General features: G+C 39.9%; 1 protein-coding gene across 5 annotated transcripts in view; it reads right to left on the minus strand.

The window, feature by feature from the left end:
- LOC124143117 (E3 ubiquitin-protein ligase HECW2-like) overlaps positions 1 to 19,562 on the minus strand; it is a 78,586-nt gene extending 59,024 nt beyond the window's left edge. For 4 of the 5 annotated variants that reach the window (XM_048387982.1, XM_048387976.1, XM_048387980.1 and 1 more), the window contains exons 1-5: positions 19,443 to 19,551; positions 18,108 to 18,599; positions 8,605 to 8,715; positions 7,514 to 7,614; positions 2,137 to 2,206 (exon numbers count right to left, since the gene is read on the minus strand). In XM_048387982.1, the coding sequence (XP_048243939.1) occupies positions 2,137 to 2,206; positions 7,514 to 7,614; positions 8,605 to 8,715; positions 18,108 to 18,390 (565 nt within the window). In that variant the 5' untranslated portion in view covers positions 18,391 to 18,599; positions 19,443 to 19,551. Of the gene's footprint in view, positions 1 to 2,136; positions 2,207 to 7,513; positions 7,615 to 8,604; positions 8,716 to 18,107; positions 18,600 to 19,442 lie in introns of all 5 variants that reach the window. The other variant, XM_048387974.1, reaches the window with a different exon arrangement.
- Between the last annotated feature and the right edge of the window lie 163 nt (positions 19,563 to 19,725).

Here is a 19,725-nt window from a genome sequence, read left to right on the forward strand (position 1 = left end):
CTAGAGTCTACTCTAACGTTTGACATTATATTTGTGAGTTGAGTCAAACAGCGAAAGTGTCTTTGTGTAATATCATTAAAAACTGTCAAATTAAAATTGGTTTTGAATGAATAAAATCATAATTTGACTGACAACTGGTGTGAGTCAATTTCCCCCTTCCTCATAGTTTTATGTTACAGATTCTTCATCATCAGATAAAAAAATATTAGGCTTGCCTAAAAACTACTTTCGGTAAAAATTTCCTGTCTGAAAACTCAAGTTTCATGGTTACTTCAAACCGGACAAAAAATGAGTTAATGTTGAAAATGGCTGAAACAAGGTCAGCGATTATCACTATCTAGTAATCAATTGATAATTACTTATCAGGGCTTGATTTAAGGAATTTGATTTAACTTGCACCTGGTGCAAGTTAGCATGAAAAGCTTGCTGCACCAGACAAACCAGGTTGCTCCCTGCTCCCATAAATAGGATAAGGTTGCATTTCTCAACAATGGGTTGCACTGGTGTGCTAAATCCAGCCTTGGTTATGATCAATAATAATTTCCTCCTTGCTAATAAATTATTCAGAACTGCATAACCTGTATTGTCACACAAGAATGATCTTTAAAATATTGTTGGATTGATTTATCTTGGTTGTCTACTGACTAGACATTGATGGAATTGATTAGCCTTAAAAGTTACCATACAAAGAACATCCATACTTCACAGACGCTAAGACTGGGTGAGTGGGTGGGTGGGTGAGTGAGTGAGTGATAGTGAGTGAGTGAGTGAGTGATAGTGAGTGAGTGAGTGAGTGAGTGAGTGAGTGAGTGAGTGAGTGAGTGAGTGAGTGAGTGGGTGGGTGGGTGGGTGGGTGGGTGAGTGAGTGAGTGAGTGGGTTTGAGTGAGTGGGTTTGAGTGAGTGGGTGGTTGGATGGGTTTGAGTGAGTGAGTGAGTGAGCGAGCGAACCTGACCACCCAATTCCGTAAGTCGCCTCTTACGACACGCAGTCAGCTCTTACTACAAGCATGACATACTGTAGATCTATCCAGGCCCAGATCCCTCACAGTGGAGTTGATGATGCAAGCAGTGATAACCTGCTGTCAGGGGTACAATAACACACAACCTCCCGTGTAACAGCAAGCTGTCCTCCCCTTCCTTCGGCCATCCCAATGGTATTCATGGCAGTCATTTTGACCATGCAATCACCATCTTAGGTAACACGGTTAACATCAGAAACATCAACATCACCGACATTAGTGTGCTAAACCACTAGTTTGAGTTGATAAATTTTTGTTCAGCCTGGTAAGCTCACCTTATAGTGACAGTCAATTTCATAACACAAATATATTTTGAAAGTGATGCTAAGAACCGTATTCAGAACAGACACAAACATTTGTAACACACACTATGTCATCCTTGATTAGGCTGAAAAAAATAATAGTCTTGGTTCTCTCGCACTGCCCACATCATCATAGTCCATTGCACGTTTCGGTTTTGTTTCTATTTTCAAATTTATTGTGTGCATTGTTTAAGTGTTAATGTGCGGCAGACTTTATGATGATGTGGGTGGTGCCTGAGAACCAAGATTTTATTTTTTTAACCTTATACAGTGGATTATATCTGCATCATATAATGATAAATACCCTGGACCCATTCACAACCATAGCCTCATTTTGGTAGTGATGTCACCTCTCATATCACCAACGTAGCACAGATAATTTCTCACTTGACATCAAATCAACAACTAATGACATACCTCTTCTGAACTGGAGTTTTGCAAAGATGTACAAAATTGCGGCCACATCCGAGCAATCACTTTGTGCATTTTAACAAATATTAAAAAAAGAAGAGTTTTAGCTGGAAAAGATGTTTTCCTGAGAACAAAGACAGGGGAAGGCAGTCCATATGACAAGACATTCAGGTTGTATTTGCAATGGCAGGCAAAAGTTGAGAGGAATAAAGGTGATATGGCTGCTTGTATGAATCGTCAAAGTGTATAATAAAATGGAGATATGATACACTGGATAATCAATAAAGAGTCTGAGTTGGTAGTAGATATCTGTTCCCACAGGCAGATCGTGACTTGATGACACGTATGAAGCAGCTTCCGTATCATTACAAATCCACGTTTATCAATGTTCACTGGAGCTCACCTGTGATGAGAACCTTGAATTGTGTGTTGTCCTGTAGCGGAATTGTTTCTCCATTTACAGTCTGACTGCCCTGAAAACATCAAAAGAAAAGTATAACCTCATGACTTCCAATTTCATATCTACATACACAACTATCACAATATTGAGATTATAAAGATGAAATATGAGCCCACATATCAACATATCTAGTCAATAAAAGTCAGTCAGCAGAGAATGAGTGAACTCTGTTGTAAACTAGGGTTGGGACAGGAAACTCGGGTCAGGTGGTTCGTGAGCAGGACCCAGGTACCCACAAAACAATCCGAACCGGTAGTTATTTATGTGATACACTGGTTAATTATATTAAACATAAAACTCAAAGGCTACAAGTATAGCATATGTTCACATTTCTTTGGGGGCGGTCGGGTAGCCTAGTGGTTAAAGCATTCGCTCATCACGTCGAAGACCCGGGTTTGATTCCCGACATGGGTACAATGTGTGAAGCCCATTTCTGGTGTCCCCCGACGTGATATTGCTGGAATATTGCTGAAAGCAGCGTAAAACCATACCCACTCACTCACTCACATTTCTTTCTTCTATGCGAGCATTCGTTCTGACTTTTTATATGTTTGAATGAGGATAAAGTGTCTATTAACTTCAGTGTATGCATGATCAAATCATTTTATACGTGTATCTAGATAGTTTTTGCCAGGACTGCGGTAAACCAGTTCCCATTCAGACATCTTTTACCCAACTCTTGAGACCTTATACAGTTATAGCGGGTGCCTGCTAGCTAGTACAATTTCCTGCGGGCTAGTACAAATTTCGCCATTTAATTTAACATTACAAGTGCGTTTCATCTCTACCTGGTCTTCGTCGGACAGTTAATGGAAGACCTCGGGCTTCTGCAAATGATAATGCCCTGAAAAATAGCGTTACCCTTATAGTATGGCCAGGACTACAGGACTAGTGCCAATTTCTAACGCTGAAGTCCTGATAATGACATGGCTAAATTGTCTGTAAGGTTTGCTGCCATATTATTTGAATGTAGGGAGCCCTCAACAATGCTCAACATGCTCAATCCTTAATAATCATGAGGCATGGTTTTACTGGACACAAAATACCACGTCCTATACACATAAAAGTTAAGAATGGATACAAATAATATTCACTGAAAGTCCCATTGGATGCAAAAGAGTATTGATGTTTGAATGAATGAACTAATTAAATTAAATTAGATTTTACTGATATTTCCATTCTCATAAGAAATACAATGAATGTTTGGACAGGCAATGTGAAATTTTCTTAACGCAATCACTAAGTTTGATTCAAACAAGGAAATACTTCTAAATAAGCATGAGGCATCACACATCATTTTGTAGGAATTTCCTGTTGTGCAGTTCTCATCCTGTATGCCCTGGTGGACCCATTTTAAAGTCTAGCAACATCAAAATTCCTGTGACACCAATATTTTAGTGTTTTTTCAAACAAGTAAAGTTTGGTTTTCAATATTGTAGTACATGTATGGAATCAAGTCACAAAAACGCAAAGTCTGCTACAGAAAAGCATGCATTCCATGCAAAAGTTGACTTTTATGCAGCCCCATGCACTTCACTACCCAAGAATGGGTATAAAAACATGTGCGTTAACGGGATTCCATATGCGTTGTTCAGCATCGTGCTGACAACAACCACTCAGAAAAACAACAAAATTATGCAATTATTCAACATTACGAAATGCCACGCCTGTCTGAAAATGAGCGTCTGCAAGCCATTGGAATGCTTGAATTTCAAGCAGGATCGAGTCAACGTGATGTTGCAAGACAATTTAACGTCCACAACGGCAACGTTGGCAACAGACGAATGCAGTCAGAGACCATCCTCAGAGTGGCAGGCCACGCGTAACCAATAATCAACAAGACAATTGGATTTGAACAACACACCTACGAAATCAATTTCAGCCAGCAAGAAGCATCCCTGGCCTTCGACGAATATCTTCACAAATCATATGTTGCCGCCTCAGATGTGCAGGGATTGTCGCCAGAAGACCCGCCAGATGTCCCATTTTGACGAGAATCACCGTCAAGCACGTCTACAGTGGTGCAGACAGCGTCTACGCTGGACGGCTATGCAGTGGGGACAGGTTCTATTCACTGACGAGTCTCATATTCACCTCAGAAACAGCGATGGACTGATTCGAGTGTACCGACGTCGAGGTGAACGTTACGTCAATCATTGTGTCATGGAAGCAGATCAATTCGGGGGCAGCAGCGTAATCGTATGGGGTGGGATTACAGCAAGACAGAGGACCCGTTTGATAGGGGTAGAGGGAAATCTCAATGGACAGCGCTACCGCGACGAGATCATCGGCCATGTACTGTTCTACCGTTTTTGCTTCTTAATGGCCCAGGCATTACCTTTCAACATGACAACGCCCGACCTCATATTGCTTGACTTGTTCAGGATTCTCTTCAACAAAACAACGTGAATGTCATCCCCTGGCGGGCTCGTTCCCCTGATCTCTCACCATTCGAGCACATGTGGGATGAGATGGATCAGCGCCTTCGACGACAACCACGTGTTCCACAGACACTCCAGGAACTTCGAAACATGCTCCGGCAGATATGGACAGATATCCCACAGGATGAGGCGAAGATGTGTTGCTTGCATCGCAACCAGAGGTGGACACACACGCTATTGATTTGTAAATTTGGCATGTTCATGTTTTTTATGAAATCACGCATTTTCTGAAGTCAGTTTGGCAAATTAAACAAACCATTTGAACACTTACAGGAGTCTTTTAACTGTTGCAAACCGAAATTGTTTCAGATTTGGTAAAAAACATAACTTTGCATTAAATCTTATTCCATGTCACAGGAATTTTTGTTGTTCAGTATAGATCAAGGATGTTCAAGGAGTAAGTGAGTGAGTGAGTATGTTTTACGCCGCTTTTAGCAATATTCCAGCAATATCATGGCGGGGGACAACAGAAATGGGCTTCACACATTATACCCATGTCGGGAATCGAACCCGGGTCTTCGGTGTGACGAGTGAACGCTTTAACCACTAGCTACCTGACCGCCGTGGATGTTCAAGGAGATATGAGAAGGATGTTCCCTCTATCTTGTACCGGTTAACCTACTGCCCCTATTGTCTATAGTATGATTGTTATCTTGCAGTCTCATAGTAACCTTGTGAGAGGTACTACTTTCAAGTGAGACCTGCTTGGAGGTTTTACATTTGAATTGTAAGACCTACTTCAGCTGTTTCACAGTTGAATTGTAAGATCAAGGTTTTACAGGTGAATTCTCTAGACAGCCTTATAATATGCACCTAATGTTGAGTTTTGACTGGTTAAAAAATTCACAATGTTTTTACATGACTTGAACATGTTGAATCAAACCTGTAACCTCAGATATCATGTTTAGTATTGTAACCCACTACTTTCCCACTGAACCACCAGGGCAGGTGATGAAAGGGTGTTCAATCTTACATATCAAGATTTCAGTTAACAGCATGTTGCATGTGGTCTTTCCCTCGCCCACATTCATCAAATTCATTTTATACTGAGAATACTGTATTGTTTTACCATCAACTATCCAATGTTTTCTAATTTTTCTTGCATTTCTTGCATCTAAACGTATTTTGCCTTTGGACCTCAGGCTTTTCCCTCACTCAAGGTTTTACATTTTGAACAAAAACCTCAGAGTTGGTGTTTTCACTATAACTTTCATCTTAAATGGCAAACACTGCTACCATGTCAGGCATGCTTCAATAGTGAAACCACAAAAGGATGGGCGGTCGGATAGCTTAGTGGTTAAAGCGTTCACTCGCCTCGCCATGCCAAAGACCCGGGTTCGATTCCCGACATGGGTACAATGTGTGAAGCCCATTTCTGGTGTCCCCTGCCCAGATATTGCTGGAATATTGCTAAAAGCAGCGTAAAACCATACTCACTCACTCACTCACAAAAGGACAAACCCTAAAACAGGTTTCAGGTAGTGAGATACTATTAGTATCTCAACTAGTTATGGATAGTTAACAGTGAAGAGGACTTCTCTTGAAAATCTAGATTTAGAGATTTTATAGTGTGATGAGAGCCAAAATCCCAGGATCATTATAGCAAGACAACTAGACTCATGCTTGTGGGTTATTGACATCCCTGCATGGTTACGTGTGAATAAGCATCTCATCTAGTAATTCGGTGGAAAGGGGAAACGTGATGACAATGGTTTGTTATGCCCGATTACCTAGCCCTGGGTTGTAGTACAACCACAGCCATTCATGAATCCAAACATTCTAAATAGTGTCAAGTGATAGTTTCCTCTGACCTACATTTTACTGCAGAGGTGCATGAGGGCAGATGGATGCTGAAACACGAGGACAAGCACTAATTTTGAATATGGGGACATACAGCCCAAACACCACAATCATTTTTTGCATGATAAATACTGGAGGAAATTATTCTTGATCGTGTCAGTTAGTCTTTCTGTTTTCCTTTCCTCCATAAAAACAAGGCGATAATTCAGGGTACAATTTAGCTATATGAAACAAGTAAACAAAAAAATACACCTAAGTGCATGACCGGGGGTTTATCTGGATCAGAGGCCAATATTCAAGGTTACTCAGCCCCATGTTTGCAGCAAGACAGTGGTTTAGCTAGACCTGCTAAGAGGCCGATATTCAGCCCCCAGACCTATTGTGCCCCAGGATCGCCACAGGGGGCCAAGCAAGGGATCTATTGTGCCCTTGGATCGCCACAGGGGGCCAAGCAGTGGTACTAGGGACCTACTGACCCCAGTGATCACTACAGTGAGACAAGCAGGGGTACTGGGGACCTATTGTGCCCTGGGATCGCCACAGGGGGCCAAGCAGGGGTACTGGGGACCTATTGACCCCCATGATCACTACAGTGAGACAAGCAGGGGTACTGGGGACCTATTGTGCCCTGGGATCGCCACAGGGGGCCAAGCAGGGGTACTGGGGACCTATTGACCCCCGTGATCACTACAGTGAGACAAGCAGGGGTACTGGGGACCTATTGACCCCCGTGATCACTACAGTGAGACAAGCAGGGGTACTGGGGACCTATTGTGCCCTGGGATCACTTCAGTGAGACAAGCAGGGGTACTGGGGACCTATTGTGCCCTGGGATAGCCACAGGGGGCCAAGTAGGGGTACTTGGGACCTATTGACCCCCGGGATCACTTCAGTGAGACAAGCAGGGATACTGGGGACCTATTGTGCCCTGGGATAGCCACAGGGGGCCAAGTAGGGGTACTTGGGACCTATTGACCCCCGGGATCACTTCAGTGAGACAAGCAGGAGTACTGGGGACTTAGTGTGCCCCAGGATGCCAACAGGGATCATCTTTGTCAAAACCAACACTGTTTTAGTACCTTTCTCCTCAGATTGGGTCTCTTTATCTTGATGGTGGGACTTGCAGCAACCATTTCTCCTGTGTTGCCTTGATAGTACTTGAAACATATCTCAGTCACAGCTGAAATTGAAAGCAATATATCTCAGGCATACAAGAACTATTAACAACATTGAACAACTTCACACTTACTGATAACAACTTTCCAAACAAGCAAAATACATACTGAATGAAAGGATAACTAAGTTAATCTTCCTTCAAAGTGTCAGTCACATAAGTCTTGTATAATACTTAAAAGAAGTTAAGGATGTCCCAATTCTTTCACATTACTGTAGTTAACTATAGTAATATGAAAGAATCGGGTGGTCCTTACCTTATTTTCAGTAGCACATGTGAACAATTAACTGCAGTCAATGACTTTAGCCCCTGGTCAGAAGTATGACATTTGTAACATTACAAACATAATTCCTTTCAAATAGGGTGAAACATTGCTTCAACATAATTTCACTTGTAATGCATATATAGTGATATTCATGCATGTGTGGGTGGCTGCTTGTACTAGTCTAGACTTATGCAGGTTTTATAGTGCTAGCCCAGAGTTTGACATGGATACCCCACTCAGAGTCAGACACAGGATACTGACACGAAGATGACCAGTTCTTGTTTTATTCCGTATCCCAATTGCGTGGATCAATACTCATGATGTCAATCACTGGATTGTCTGGTCCAGACTTGATTACTTACAGACCGCCGTCATATAGCTGAGTGCGGCGTTAAACAACAAACAAACCAAAACAAATCCCTTAATGCTGAGCACCAGGCAGGGTAACAAGCGCCATCTTTTAACAGCTTTTGGTATGACACAGCGAGAGGATCGAACCCCTGACCTTCTGCTCTCAACTACACCACACAAGAAATATAAAGACAAGTTTGGGCAAGAAGACTTAAAAGTTCTAACAACAATTGTTCCAGTTTCAAAGTATGAACAAAATATTATACATTCTGACTGAATAAATAAATCAGTACACAAATAAGAAAGTTTAAGATTCGCAATATCAAGACCAGAACTTCTGCTCAAATCAAACAAAGGACCAAGCCAAATACATTACTGACCATCACTAAAGTTGTGACTGATGGCCTCGAAGTCCCAGTGGATCTGCCCTGTCTGTCCTCCATTGATGCCACGGTTCTTACAATCCAAGAACTTTGAGGAATCGGTCTCACCTGCAGAGGAAAATAGTGTTGACATGACAAGGATACATGTTGCCACAATAAATGAATTATTCAAGTTTTATCCAATTTTATTAAAATATCTGAAGTGGAAGGCATGTATTCTATACATTTGCTTTAAGCAGCTGTTCAAGGCATCTGTGACATTAAGTGTTGCTTGTTTGACTGGTCCATGTATTTGTTTGTTGTTTGTTTGATTGTTGTTAAACGCAACACTCAGTAATATTCCAGCTATATGACGGCGGTCTGTAAAAGAATCGAATCTGGACCAGACAATCCAGTGATTGACAACATGAGCATCGATCCACGCAATTGGTATCGATGACATGCATCAACCAAGTCAGAGAGCCTGACCACCCGTTAGTTGCCTCTTACGACAAGCAAAGTCGCCTTTTAAGGCAAGCATGGGTTGCTGAAGACCTATTCTACCCCGGATCTTCACAGGCGGTCCATGTATTCAAGCAGAGGGGAGTGGAATGGGTGATCAGTCTCTGTGGATTGGCTGATTGTGCATGTTGTGTGTCATCTTGGTCATATCCTATTAAATTGTGTAGATTGATGTTCATGATGTCAGTCACTGGTTTGTCTAATCCAGACTTGATCATTTCCAGACTAACTTGAATATTGTTGAGTGCATCATCAAAGAACATAAAAAACAACATTAAAGATGATGATGATTATCATCTTTCAATTCTTTTATTTCTAACAATTTGACACACATTTAAAGCAGTACTGATTTGCGGAAATAGATTTTTAAATACACTCACACAGTACTTGTGAAAGTAAACTCAAAAGCAAACATGATTAAATAAAACATCATCTGTCACCCATGAGAAGTATCTTTTTCCTCTACATGTTTAAGGACCAACACTGAAAACTAGAACTTTGACACCGACGCAGGTCTGCAACTGTAGCATGTTAACCTACTGCAGTGGACTTGCCAGTGAAAATGGTCTTCTTCCGCCATCAAAAGAGGCAGATAACGGAATTGGGTGATCATGCTCACTGACTTGATGCATGTCATCGTTTCCCAATTGCGCAGATAGATGCTCATGATGTCAATCATTGGACTGTCCGGTCCAGATTTGATTGCCATTATATAGCTGGAATATTGCTGAGTTTGGCAACAATAGACATGTTTGTCTGTCTGACATGACAGGCCTGTTTGTCAACTTAGTTTACATGTTATTAATACAACAAAGTTTCTCAGTTTGCCATCAAGGAAAGGTTTAAGCTTCTCACCAGGCAGGCTGATACAACTCACTTACCAATTACCTAATTATCCCAATCAACAGTGTTAGGTAAACACAAACATTGCATGCACGCAAATCTTTGATCAGATGATAGCTGACAGCTATTGTTACAGTAATCACATGGTAATCCCCTCAAGCAGGCAATCATCTTGACAGAAAACAATGCAGTTTGAAACATCCCCCTTGTCAGTTCTTCCCTGGGGGAAGTAATAGGTGAGGCCAGTTCTTCCCCACCCCAAGCCAGACTTTCCCCCTTGAATTGAGGTGGGGAAGGTTCCGCCTAGGCCAGAATTTCCCTCAAGCCAGTTCTATCTCAGCCTAGGCCAGTCATTCTCCACTTTGGTCAGATCTTCCTAAGGTATTCAACATGTATAAGAGCTACAGATAAGCTGCGTATTTGCATAAAATACCCTCCAAAACTATTAAAAACCCAATTATTTTCAATTAACTTGCGTACAGAAATGCATGCATTAAATGGAAAACTCAATTGTTTGAAAAAATCCCGCGTAAATACCAAATGAAGCTTTTTCTGCACGCGAACAACAGAGCTAATTTACAAGCTCATTTACTTTACGAGTCAAGCCTGTATTTAGAACCGTTATATTACGTCTAAAACTTTATTTATTTTTTTTTTAAATCTCAGAATGTTTACTCATTTTGGGAAAACCCAATAGTGATGAACAGATGAGTGAAAAAATATTGGTTACCCAATAAAAATAGAAATGTCGAGTAAAAACTCAATTGCTCAAAAAGTTATCTGGAGCTCTGTGTATTGACATTGAGAAAGAGATTTTCGACACAATTATCTCCCCTTTGTGACTTCTTCAGGAAAACGATATTTTATATATTTCTCAATTTTTTGGAAACCTTGTCTTCATCTATTCATCTTCAAATATTTTAGCTATTGTTACACATTATTGAAAGGTTTCTATTAGTATAATTATGGAACATGATTGACAAGTGTATTTTTTTTCTTTGTTGTTTAGCGCCACACTTTTGTATAATGGTAAAATTGAAATAAAAATTGAAATATGACGTCACTAAAGTAACGGAGGAGCCTACTACATATATATGATTGTAGCATGTTTTGATGTAGGAATAATACCGCTAATAAGGTCATGAAATAATCAGATTCTAAACAAATTAAAAGCAAATCAACACCACCAGTAATATACTGAGTCCCCTCCTTGTAGCTGATTGAATTAACATTATTAATGGACCGATTTAGCCAAGATTAGTAAATACAACATTTAGGAAATATGCCTAATCAGCGTTACAAATTGGCACTAGTCCTATAGTCCATGCCAAACTGCCCAATAGCTAAGGTATCATAAGGATGAGTAGAATTTTGCCATTTTTAAGGGTTTTGCTATATGTTATCATTAACAGGACTAGTAAACCAAAAATGTTAGTATCTACCGCTGCTAATGAATCTGGTGTTCAGGCTAAGTTACTTGGTTGATTGCATGTCATTGTAGCCCAACATCCAACAACCTATGCTGGTTGAAAGAGGCTACATAATGAAGTGGATGGTCATTCTCGTTGACAAGGTTGATGGTGTGTCATTGTAGCCCAACAGCCAGCAAGCTATGCTGGTTGAAAGAGGCTACATAATGAAGCGGGTGGTATTCTCATTGACAGATTGATGGTGTGTCATTGTATCCCAACAGCCAGCAAGCTATGCTGGTTGAAAGAGGCTACATAATGAATCGGGGAGTCATTCTAGTTGACAAGGTTGATGGTGTGTAATTGTAGCCCAACAGCCAGCAAGCTATGCTGGTTGAAAGAGGCTACATAATGAAGTGGATGGTCATTCTCGTTGACAAGGTTGATGGTGTGTCATTGTAGCCCAACAGCCAGCAACCTATGCTGGTTGAAAGAGGCTACATAATGAAGCGGGTGGTATTCTCATTGACAGATTGATGGTGTGTCATTGTATCCCAACAGCCAGCAAGCTATGCTGGTTGAAAGAGGCTACATAATGAAGCGGGGAGTCATTCTCCTTGACAAGGTTGATGGTGTGTCATTGTAGCCAAACAGCCAGCAAGCTATGCTGGTTGAAAGAGGCTACATAATGAATCGGGGAGTCATTCTAGTTGACAAGGTTGATGGTGTGTAATTGTAGCCCAACAGCCAGCAAGCTATGCTGGTTGAAAGAGGCTACATAATGAAGCAGGTGGTCATTCTCATTGACAGATTGATGGTGTGTCATTGTAGCCCAACAGCCAGCAAGCTATGCTGGTTGAAAGAGGCTACATAATGAAGCAGGTGGTCATTCTCATTGACAGATTGATGGTGTGTCATTGTATCCCAACAGCCAGCAAGCTATGCTGGTTGAAAGAGGCTACATAATGAATCGGGGAGTCATTCTAGTTGACAAGGTTGATGGCGTGTCATTGGAGCCCAACAGTCAGCAAGCTATGCTGGTTGAAAGAGGCTACATAATGAATCGGGGAGTCATTCTAGTTGACAAGGTTGATGGTGTGTAATTGTAGCCCAACAGCCAGCAAGCTATGCTGGTTGAAAGAGGCTACATAATGAAGTGGATGGTCATTCTCGTTGACAAGGTTGATGGTGTGTCATTGTAGCCCAACAGCCAGCAACCTATGCTGGTTGAAAGAGGCTACATAATGAAGCGGGTGGTATTCTCATTGACAGATTGATGGTGTGTCATTGTATCCCAACAGCCAGCAAGCTATGCTGGTTGAAAGAGGCTACATAATGAAGCGGGGAGTCATTCTCCTTGACAAGGTTGATGGTGTGTCATTGTAGCCAAACAGCCAGCAAGCTATGCTGGTTGAAAGAGGCTACATAATGAATCGGGGAGTCATTCTAGTTGACAAGGTTGATGGTGTGTAATTGTAGCCCAACAGCCAGCAAGCTATGCTGGTTGAAAGAGGCTACATAATGAAGCAGGTGGTCATTCTCATTGACAGATTGATGGTGTGTCATTGTAGCCCAACAGCCAGCAAGCTATGCTGGTTGAAAGAGGCTACATAATGAAGCAGGTGGTCATTCTCATTGACAGATTGATGGTGTGTCATTGTATCCCAACAGCCAGCAAGCTATGCTGGTTGAAAGAGGCTACATAATGAATCGGGGAGTCATTCTAGTTGACAAGGTTGATGGCGTGTCATTGGAGCCCAACAGTCAGCAAGCTATGCTGGTTGAAAGAGGCTACATAATGAAGCGGGTGGTCATTCTCGTTGACAGATTGATGGTGTGTCATTGTAGCCCAACAGCCAGCAAGCTATGCTGGTTGAAAGAGGCTACATAATGAAGCGGGTGGTCATTCTCGTTGACAGATTGATGGTGTGTCATTGTATCCCAACAGCCAGCAAGCTATGCTGGTTGAAAGAGGCTACATAATGAATCGGGGAGTCATTCTAGTTGACAAGGTTGATGGCGTGTCATTGGAGCCCAACAGTCAGCAAGCTATGCTGGTTGAAAGAGGCTACATAATGAATCGGGGAGTCATTCTAGTTGACAAGGTTGATGGCGTGTCATTGTAGCCCAACAGCCAGCAAGCTATGCTGGTTGAAAGAGGCTACATAATGAAGCGGGTGGTCATTCTCGTTGACAAGGTTGATGGTGTGTCATTGTAACCCGACGGACATTGCTCAAAACATATATCACGGGTTTGTCTGGTCCAGATTTGATTATTTGCAGGTTACTGTTCTATAGTTGGAATATTGCTGAGTGCAACTTTAAACAAGAACCACACAAACCCCAAAAGAAGTGGGATGCTGCTCATGGTATCAATTTCTCGGTTTGCTGGAATATTGCTTTGTAAAACAACTAAAAAAAACCTGGCCCAATAGAATCATGTTTTCTCTGGCCATTAGCCACCTGTCTATTCCTGTGTGTCATGTGTAACTTCACTTCAATATAAGCACGATTAGCCAGACATATTCATAATCATTAGTTTCAATGAAAAAGTGAGATTGTTTTGTAACTATTATCAACACAGTTGTTTCATTGATGTTTGAATTACTTTGTTTACAACGACTCAATCTCAACTAATTTAAAGAAACTATTCGTGAGCAAATGAGTGACTTGGATTTATTGCCACTTTAAACAGTATTCCCGTCATATCACGGTCTGTCAGCTTAGTGTGGGAGGAAAGCCCTGAGCGAAGCAGACGACTGGGCCACCCGTGCCCTCACAGTAACTATAAACAAAAACAACTTTTCATATAATAATGGATCAAATGGACAAAGTAATAAATCTTACTGTAAACATGTGATAAGGGGGAAAAAAGTATTGTGCTTCTGAACCTACCAACTACACATGACCCACAATGCCTCTCGAATCTTGTGAGTGGGGGGAAGGTTATAAAGGTCTGACTTTTTAGTTTGTCCTAAAAACACTTAACACCATTCACCTTATCATGTTTATACAGATTAAGAGTTTAGTTTACATGCAACCCAACATGAAAAATTTCATAACGAATAAAAAAAATAATTCTTAGGCTACAGAAACTTTTATCTTTATTTCAACCAACCCAAGCCACATAAAAAAACAAACATAAAAAAAATAAATTAAAACATGTACTGATGTAGACAAACCAACAAATCTAGTGTTCCGCCACTGACAGACTTCTGGCACACATCTCCTTGAAGTAACCAACTCGGCCACATTCAATCAGGTTGAGGTTAAATCTAATGATCCAAACTTCTTTTACAGACTCCATTTCATTTATTTTCATGAAAAATTTAACTTACTTGTTTTTCATGTAAATTATTTCACAAATGAAATTTTAAAATCGATAGAAAACACCAGTTACTATTGATAACCTTTCATTGATGTTGCCACACAGCTTTCTATGCATTAAACATATTTAAATAATGCAAATCAGTATTGATGTCCTGGATGTTACATATAGCCACAGACACATGCACACCAACATGATCAATATCTGCAAGCTTGGTCTATACATAGGATAATGCCATTAAACTTTGTCAATAATCTTCACGAAGAATATGAAAAGTTCTTTCCAGTCATTTCAAGAAGAAAATCAGTTCGCATGAATTATGCAGCGCCCTTAAAACTAGAAAGGCTCCTGCAAGTTTCGAGCATCAGTCTCTCCTTAGAACACTGGCATGATCGGTACATTTAGTGAGTGAGTTGGGTTTAACACCGCTTTTAACAGTATTCCAGTTATATCACGGCATGTCAGCTTAATGTGGAGGAAAGCCCAAAGTGATGCAGGTCTCAGACATTTACCACTTCGGTGAAACCCATGAGCTCGGGTATGGTGCTGACAAACCTAGAAACATAATCAGGGCGAACCGGGATTTGAACCCACAATCATAGGTTTCTGGCGTGCCCAAGGAACGCAGATCTGCACAGCAAATTGTGGCGCCTTAGACGACTGGGCCACCCGTTCCCCCTTGAGTACAATTAGATAACTGTCAGGGTCCATAGGATGAACATTTCTTTTCTGAAGCCGACAATAGGGCCTACAGTGTCACTTGTGTTCATCATGGAGTTGGGAATTGGTATAAATATCACAATCTGTGCCAAACACTTTTCAGTCTAGGGGCCCCAACACGGCTCTCAGCATCACTCGTGGAAAATTTTAGTGTTATTTTATGGACTATTATTAGCTGAGTTTACCAGACCAAACAGAATTTTACTAGACTCTGGCTTCGAACTAGAGGCTTAAGTTGCAGACTGATATCATTTTTAATGAGAATTGGTAAATAATTGATTTATTTCTCTGAATCCTACATGAAATGAAAAGCATGAACCATACCATGCTTTAGTACAATTTTATTAACACTCCACCATGTCCACTGCTCAACATGTTTAAAACAAATCTACCAGAATGAGAAGGAAACATAAAATCTTATTAAAATCTGATATTTTACTCAGATTCAACACCTCCACAGGAGGTCACGTCAGGTGAACTTTCTAATCAGCCAATCAGCACTGAGGTTTCTAAATTCTTGGTATGAGTGAGTGAATGAGTATCTGATTGCTGCATTTCGAAAATAAACCAAAAGAGCAAGTTCCAATTGCAGTGGCCATGATATAATATATTGTGGATATTGTATATATCCTGTTACCTGTCAGTGCATTTGCATCTATAGTAACACACAAAAGGGAGAGCCATCAGAGAAATATTTTTGTGTTCTGTGTGGGTCCAAATCAAAATTGTAAAGAACAAATGAAGCCATTTTATAAACCTGACATCTGGATGGCTCAAGGGCCCATGTTAAAACCGTAATAGGCTATTAGCAGTCATTTATATTTTCACACGTCATATTCAATATTAGTATCCCATACTAATTTATTGAAGTAGACTTTTAACAATATAGTCATGATAACAGGAAAATAATCAATCACAGATTTCATGATCAATTCCTAAGTAGGGAATTCAAAACCAAAACATGTAAAAGTTTAAGTCAATCACATGATCAACATTGATGAAATCTAATCATTTGCATTGGGAATAACATGGGCAACAGACCCGTGAAGATCCGGGGTAGAATACATGGAATAGGTGTTCAGTAGGGCTGTTATGATTCACTCGCGTATTTGGTGAATCGAACCGTATCCATTCATGAATTGAATTCGTTATTCGTGGTCACTAGAATTGAATATTTATGAATATGCAGTCATGTGCATTTACATACCCTGACCCTTATAATATGCATAAGAACATATTATATGCATAGATTTCATAAAAGACAACACTCTTTTATTTACAGTATTGTTGTCACTGGTCATTGTCGCATTTGAGCAGATACTAGTATCTGGACAAGAGAAGTATATAAATGTATAATAAATTAATAATTAACAAACCATGTCAAATAATTTATGTTGTTATTGTTACACTGTATATCATAAAAAAATATATTAACTGCTGACTTGTTATTGTATTAGTTAATATATATTCTTATTCGTTAATTACCCTATATTCATGATACAATTCTTATTGCAGCCCTAGTGTTCAGCAACCCATGCTTGCCGTAAAAAACAATCAACCAACCAACAAACCATGGCAACACCACTAGCATCACTACTAGATGCAAAATACTGCATCTTATACGCATAATTTAATTTAAGCGCCCTGCTCTAATAAGCGCCCACAGCGATATTTGCGAGTATATTGGCTACTGAACAATCCCAATTAGCACCCCTTCCAATTGATCAATGTACACAAGACTTATTTATTTGCGTATGATACCCACTCGTGTGTTATATGCAAACTTAATTATGAGCAATTAAATTCTGGAAAAATATACCTGTCATACGTGAACACGAAATTTATCTTACAACTCTGTTTTTTTTCACCAAAATAATATTTTAATAAGAGCCCCCTATTTCTAATTTTGAGAGCACCCTCGACGCTTATTATGTCAAATACGGTAATATTTATGTCATCTCTTATTTTCTTGAAATTATTTCAAAATAAAATTGTGTATACATCAGTGTTAGAATTTGGCACTAGTCCTGTAGTCCTTGCCAAGCTGCCCAGTAGTTAAGGTATCATAAGGACTAGTAGAAATATGCCATTTCTAAGGGTTTTGCTATATGTTATCATTATAAGGACTCATCCATTAAAGGCATGAGCTACACAACAAATAAACTTTTCATCTTGTCTTATCTTGTTATTCAGTGTTGGAAATGAAGGGTGCTTGAGAGGTCTACTCCTATGGTATTTGAATCACATGATCTGTAACTGCTTAGCATTAAGGCAATGACAAAGGCCCCTTGACTTCACATGTTCATCAGTTCATGCTGGTATTGGTACTCCCATCACTAATCATGCTAATACAAGAAAAGTGAGAAATAAACTTTTCCCTTGGAAAATGGTGATCCATATCCAGTTTTGGAAATTCATGCTAGGCTGCGTGCCCCAAGACTATTCATATTGTGCTGTTAAACCCCAACTATGATGCTGATGATGATGGCAGTCCTCAATTGTTAGTAAAATGTGAGGGCTATTATCATGATTATACTTTACCAGTTCTCTATAGCTTAATATAACTTCAACTCCTGCAGGACAGTGCCAGAACTAGCTACAAACTCAGAGGACTAGTGAAATACTGCGGTTTAGTCAAATATGTTTTGTACTAGTCCTTTGGAGCAGTCACTAAAAAACTAATTTCTAAAGCTGCTTACCTGCAGGGAAGAGGCCAATCCAATCCTTAGCGCCGACATCCTCTTTGATATCCCAGGATACAACAGCAGAACTGTCCACTCCTAGTGTGAACTCATACTTGTCAACTGTCAGCTTTGACCAGTTCTGCGGACTGATTAGATTCAAGTTGGAGTCACTGTTGCTCCTTTCTCGTAACGGAAGGGGCTGAACATTGGACAGAGCTAACGATCTTGTTGAAGGGACAGAAAGATCATCAATAGAACTATAGTCCGAGTTCTTCCTTGTAATACTACCTTCCGCCATACTGTCGTCACATACTACATGGTCTCTTTGATTCACGATCCTTGAACCAAACACCTAAATTTAAGACATCATGGTTTTTGTCTTTTGGCCATTCTTCTTTCTGAGGTAATAGTGTCTACTCCATTTCCTCTTGGTTCTTGAGATGTAGTTTTGTTCCTCAGTGGGCAAATCCTGGACCTCTACATTTCACCATCTGTAGGACAGCTCTCCTAAGCAAGAGAAAAGGTTGCCATGATTATCAAGAGAACTAGAGTCTAGATCTATCTGATAAAAAGAATTCAACATGTTAAAATAGTCATTTTTAACAGCAGTCTTTTTAACAAATTCTCACATCATGCATTACTATAAACACATAACCATAATAACATGCATAAAGCTTATATTCATATCTTCTGAACACACTGAAATGCTAATTATGTTGTCCATTAACAATTTCACAAAAAAACTTCCTTCTTTCACTATGCTAATCCTTAAAAAACAAACAATGTGTAGTATCCAGCATGATGTTGATGGGTACTGTTTTCACATGTCAGTGTCATCATAATCATTAAAAATTACATATCACAAACTGGATAATTAGTTAAAATTAAGTGCCCTGTATGTATATATCTTTCCAAATCAGCTCAGATGTTTCATTTGAAAGATAAATGTTACATGGAAATAAGATCACAACGTTTGTATTCAACACAAAGTAGCATTATGGTAAACAAGCCCTCTAGCACGAAAACGTGATAAACCTGCCAAAAGCACCACTTATCTAGAACTGTCAAACACGTCAAAACAAATGTCAGGGAGGACCTCGGTCCAGTGTAAGTTTACGTCGATGGCTATTTCTAAGAAACGTCGTTAGATGGTTCCGACATATTGCTGAATACTTACTTTTGAACCTGCGAACTGAAATAACCACACAAAAATTGCTATCGGCCCCCTGTATCTGCGAAATCAATTAAAATGAATAACTTGTCTGCCCAACCCACTTACGTATTAGTCATAATTCATACACATAATAAAGTCAAAACTACTTGAAGTGGATATTATACGTTAAAACATACTTAAATAATTTGACCGGCAACGAAACTAGTCTATTATCGACAATAAAGAGATCAATTGTCAAAGTTTTCGGGACAAAATGTATCATTTCTCGTACCGTCCTCCATCGTGAACACGGGATTGTGGGTAAATTAGATTTCCTTCCCTTTCCGGTATAAACATGTGATATTTCTTTAAAACTATTTATATTATGATCATATTTGCCATGGGAATTGAGGTAGGATTTTGCCTTGGTCCCATGTATTTTGTATTAAAATAGAATAGGAAATGTAGACATCGTATAAT

The sequence above is a fragment of the Haliotis rufescens genome, unplaced genomic scaffold, assembly GCF_023055435.1.
Source record: "Haliotis rufescens isolate VD_foot unplaced genomic scaffold, xgHalRufe1.0.p SCAF_10, whole genome shotgun sequence".
In the NCBI taxonomy this organism is placed as follows: domain Eukaryota; kingdom Metazoa; phylum Mollusca; class Gastropoda; order Lepetellida; family Haliotidae; genus Haliotis; species Haliotis rufescens.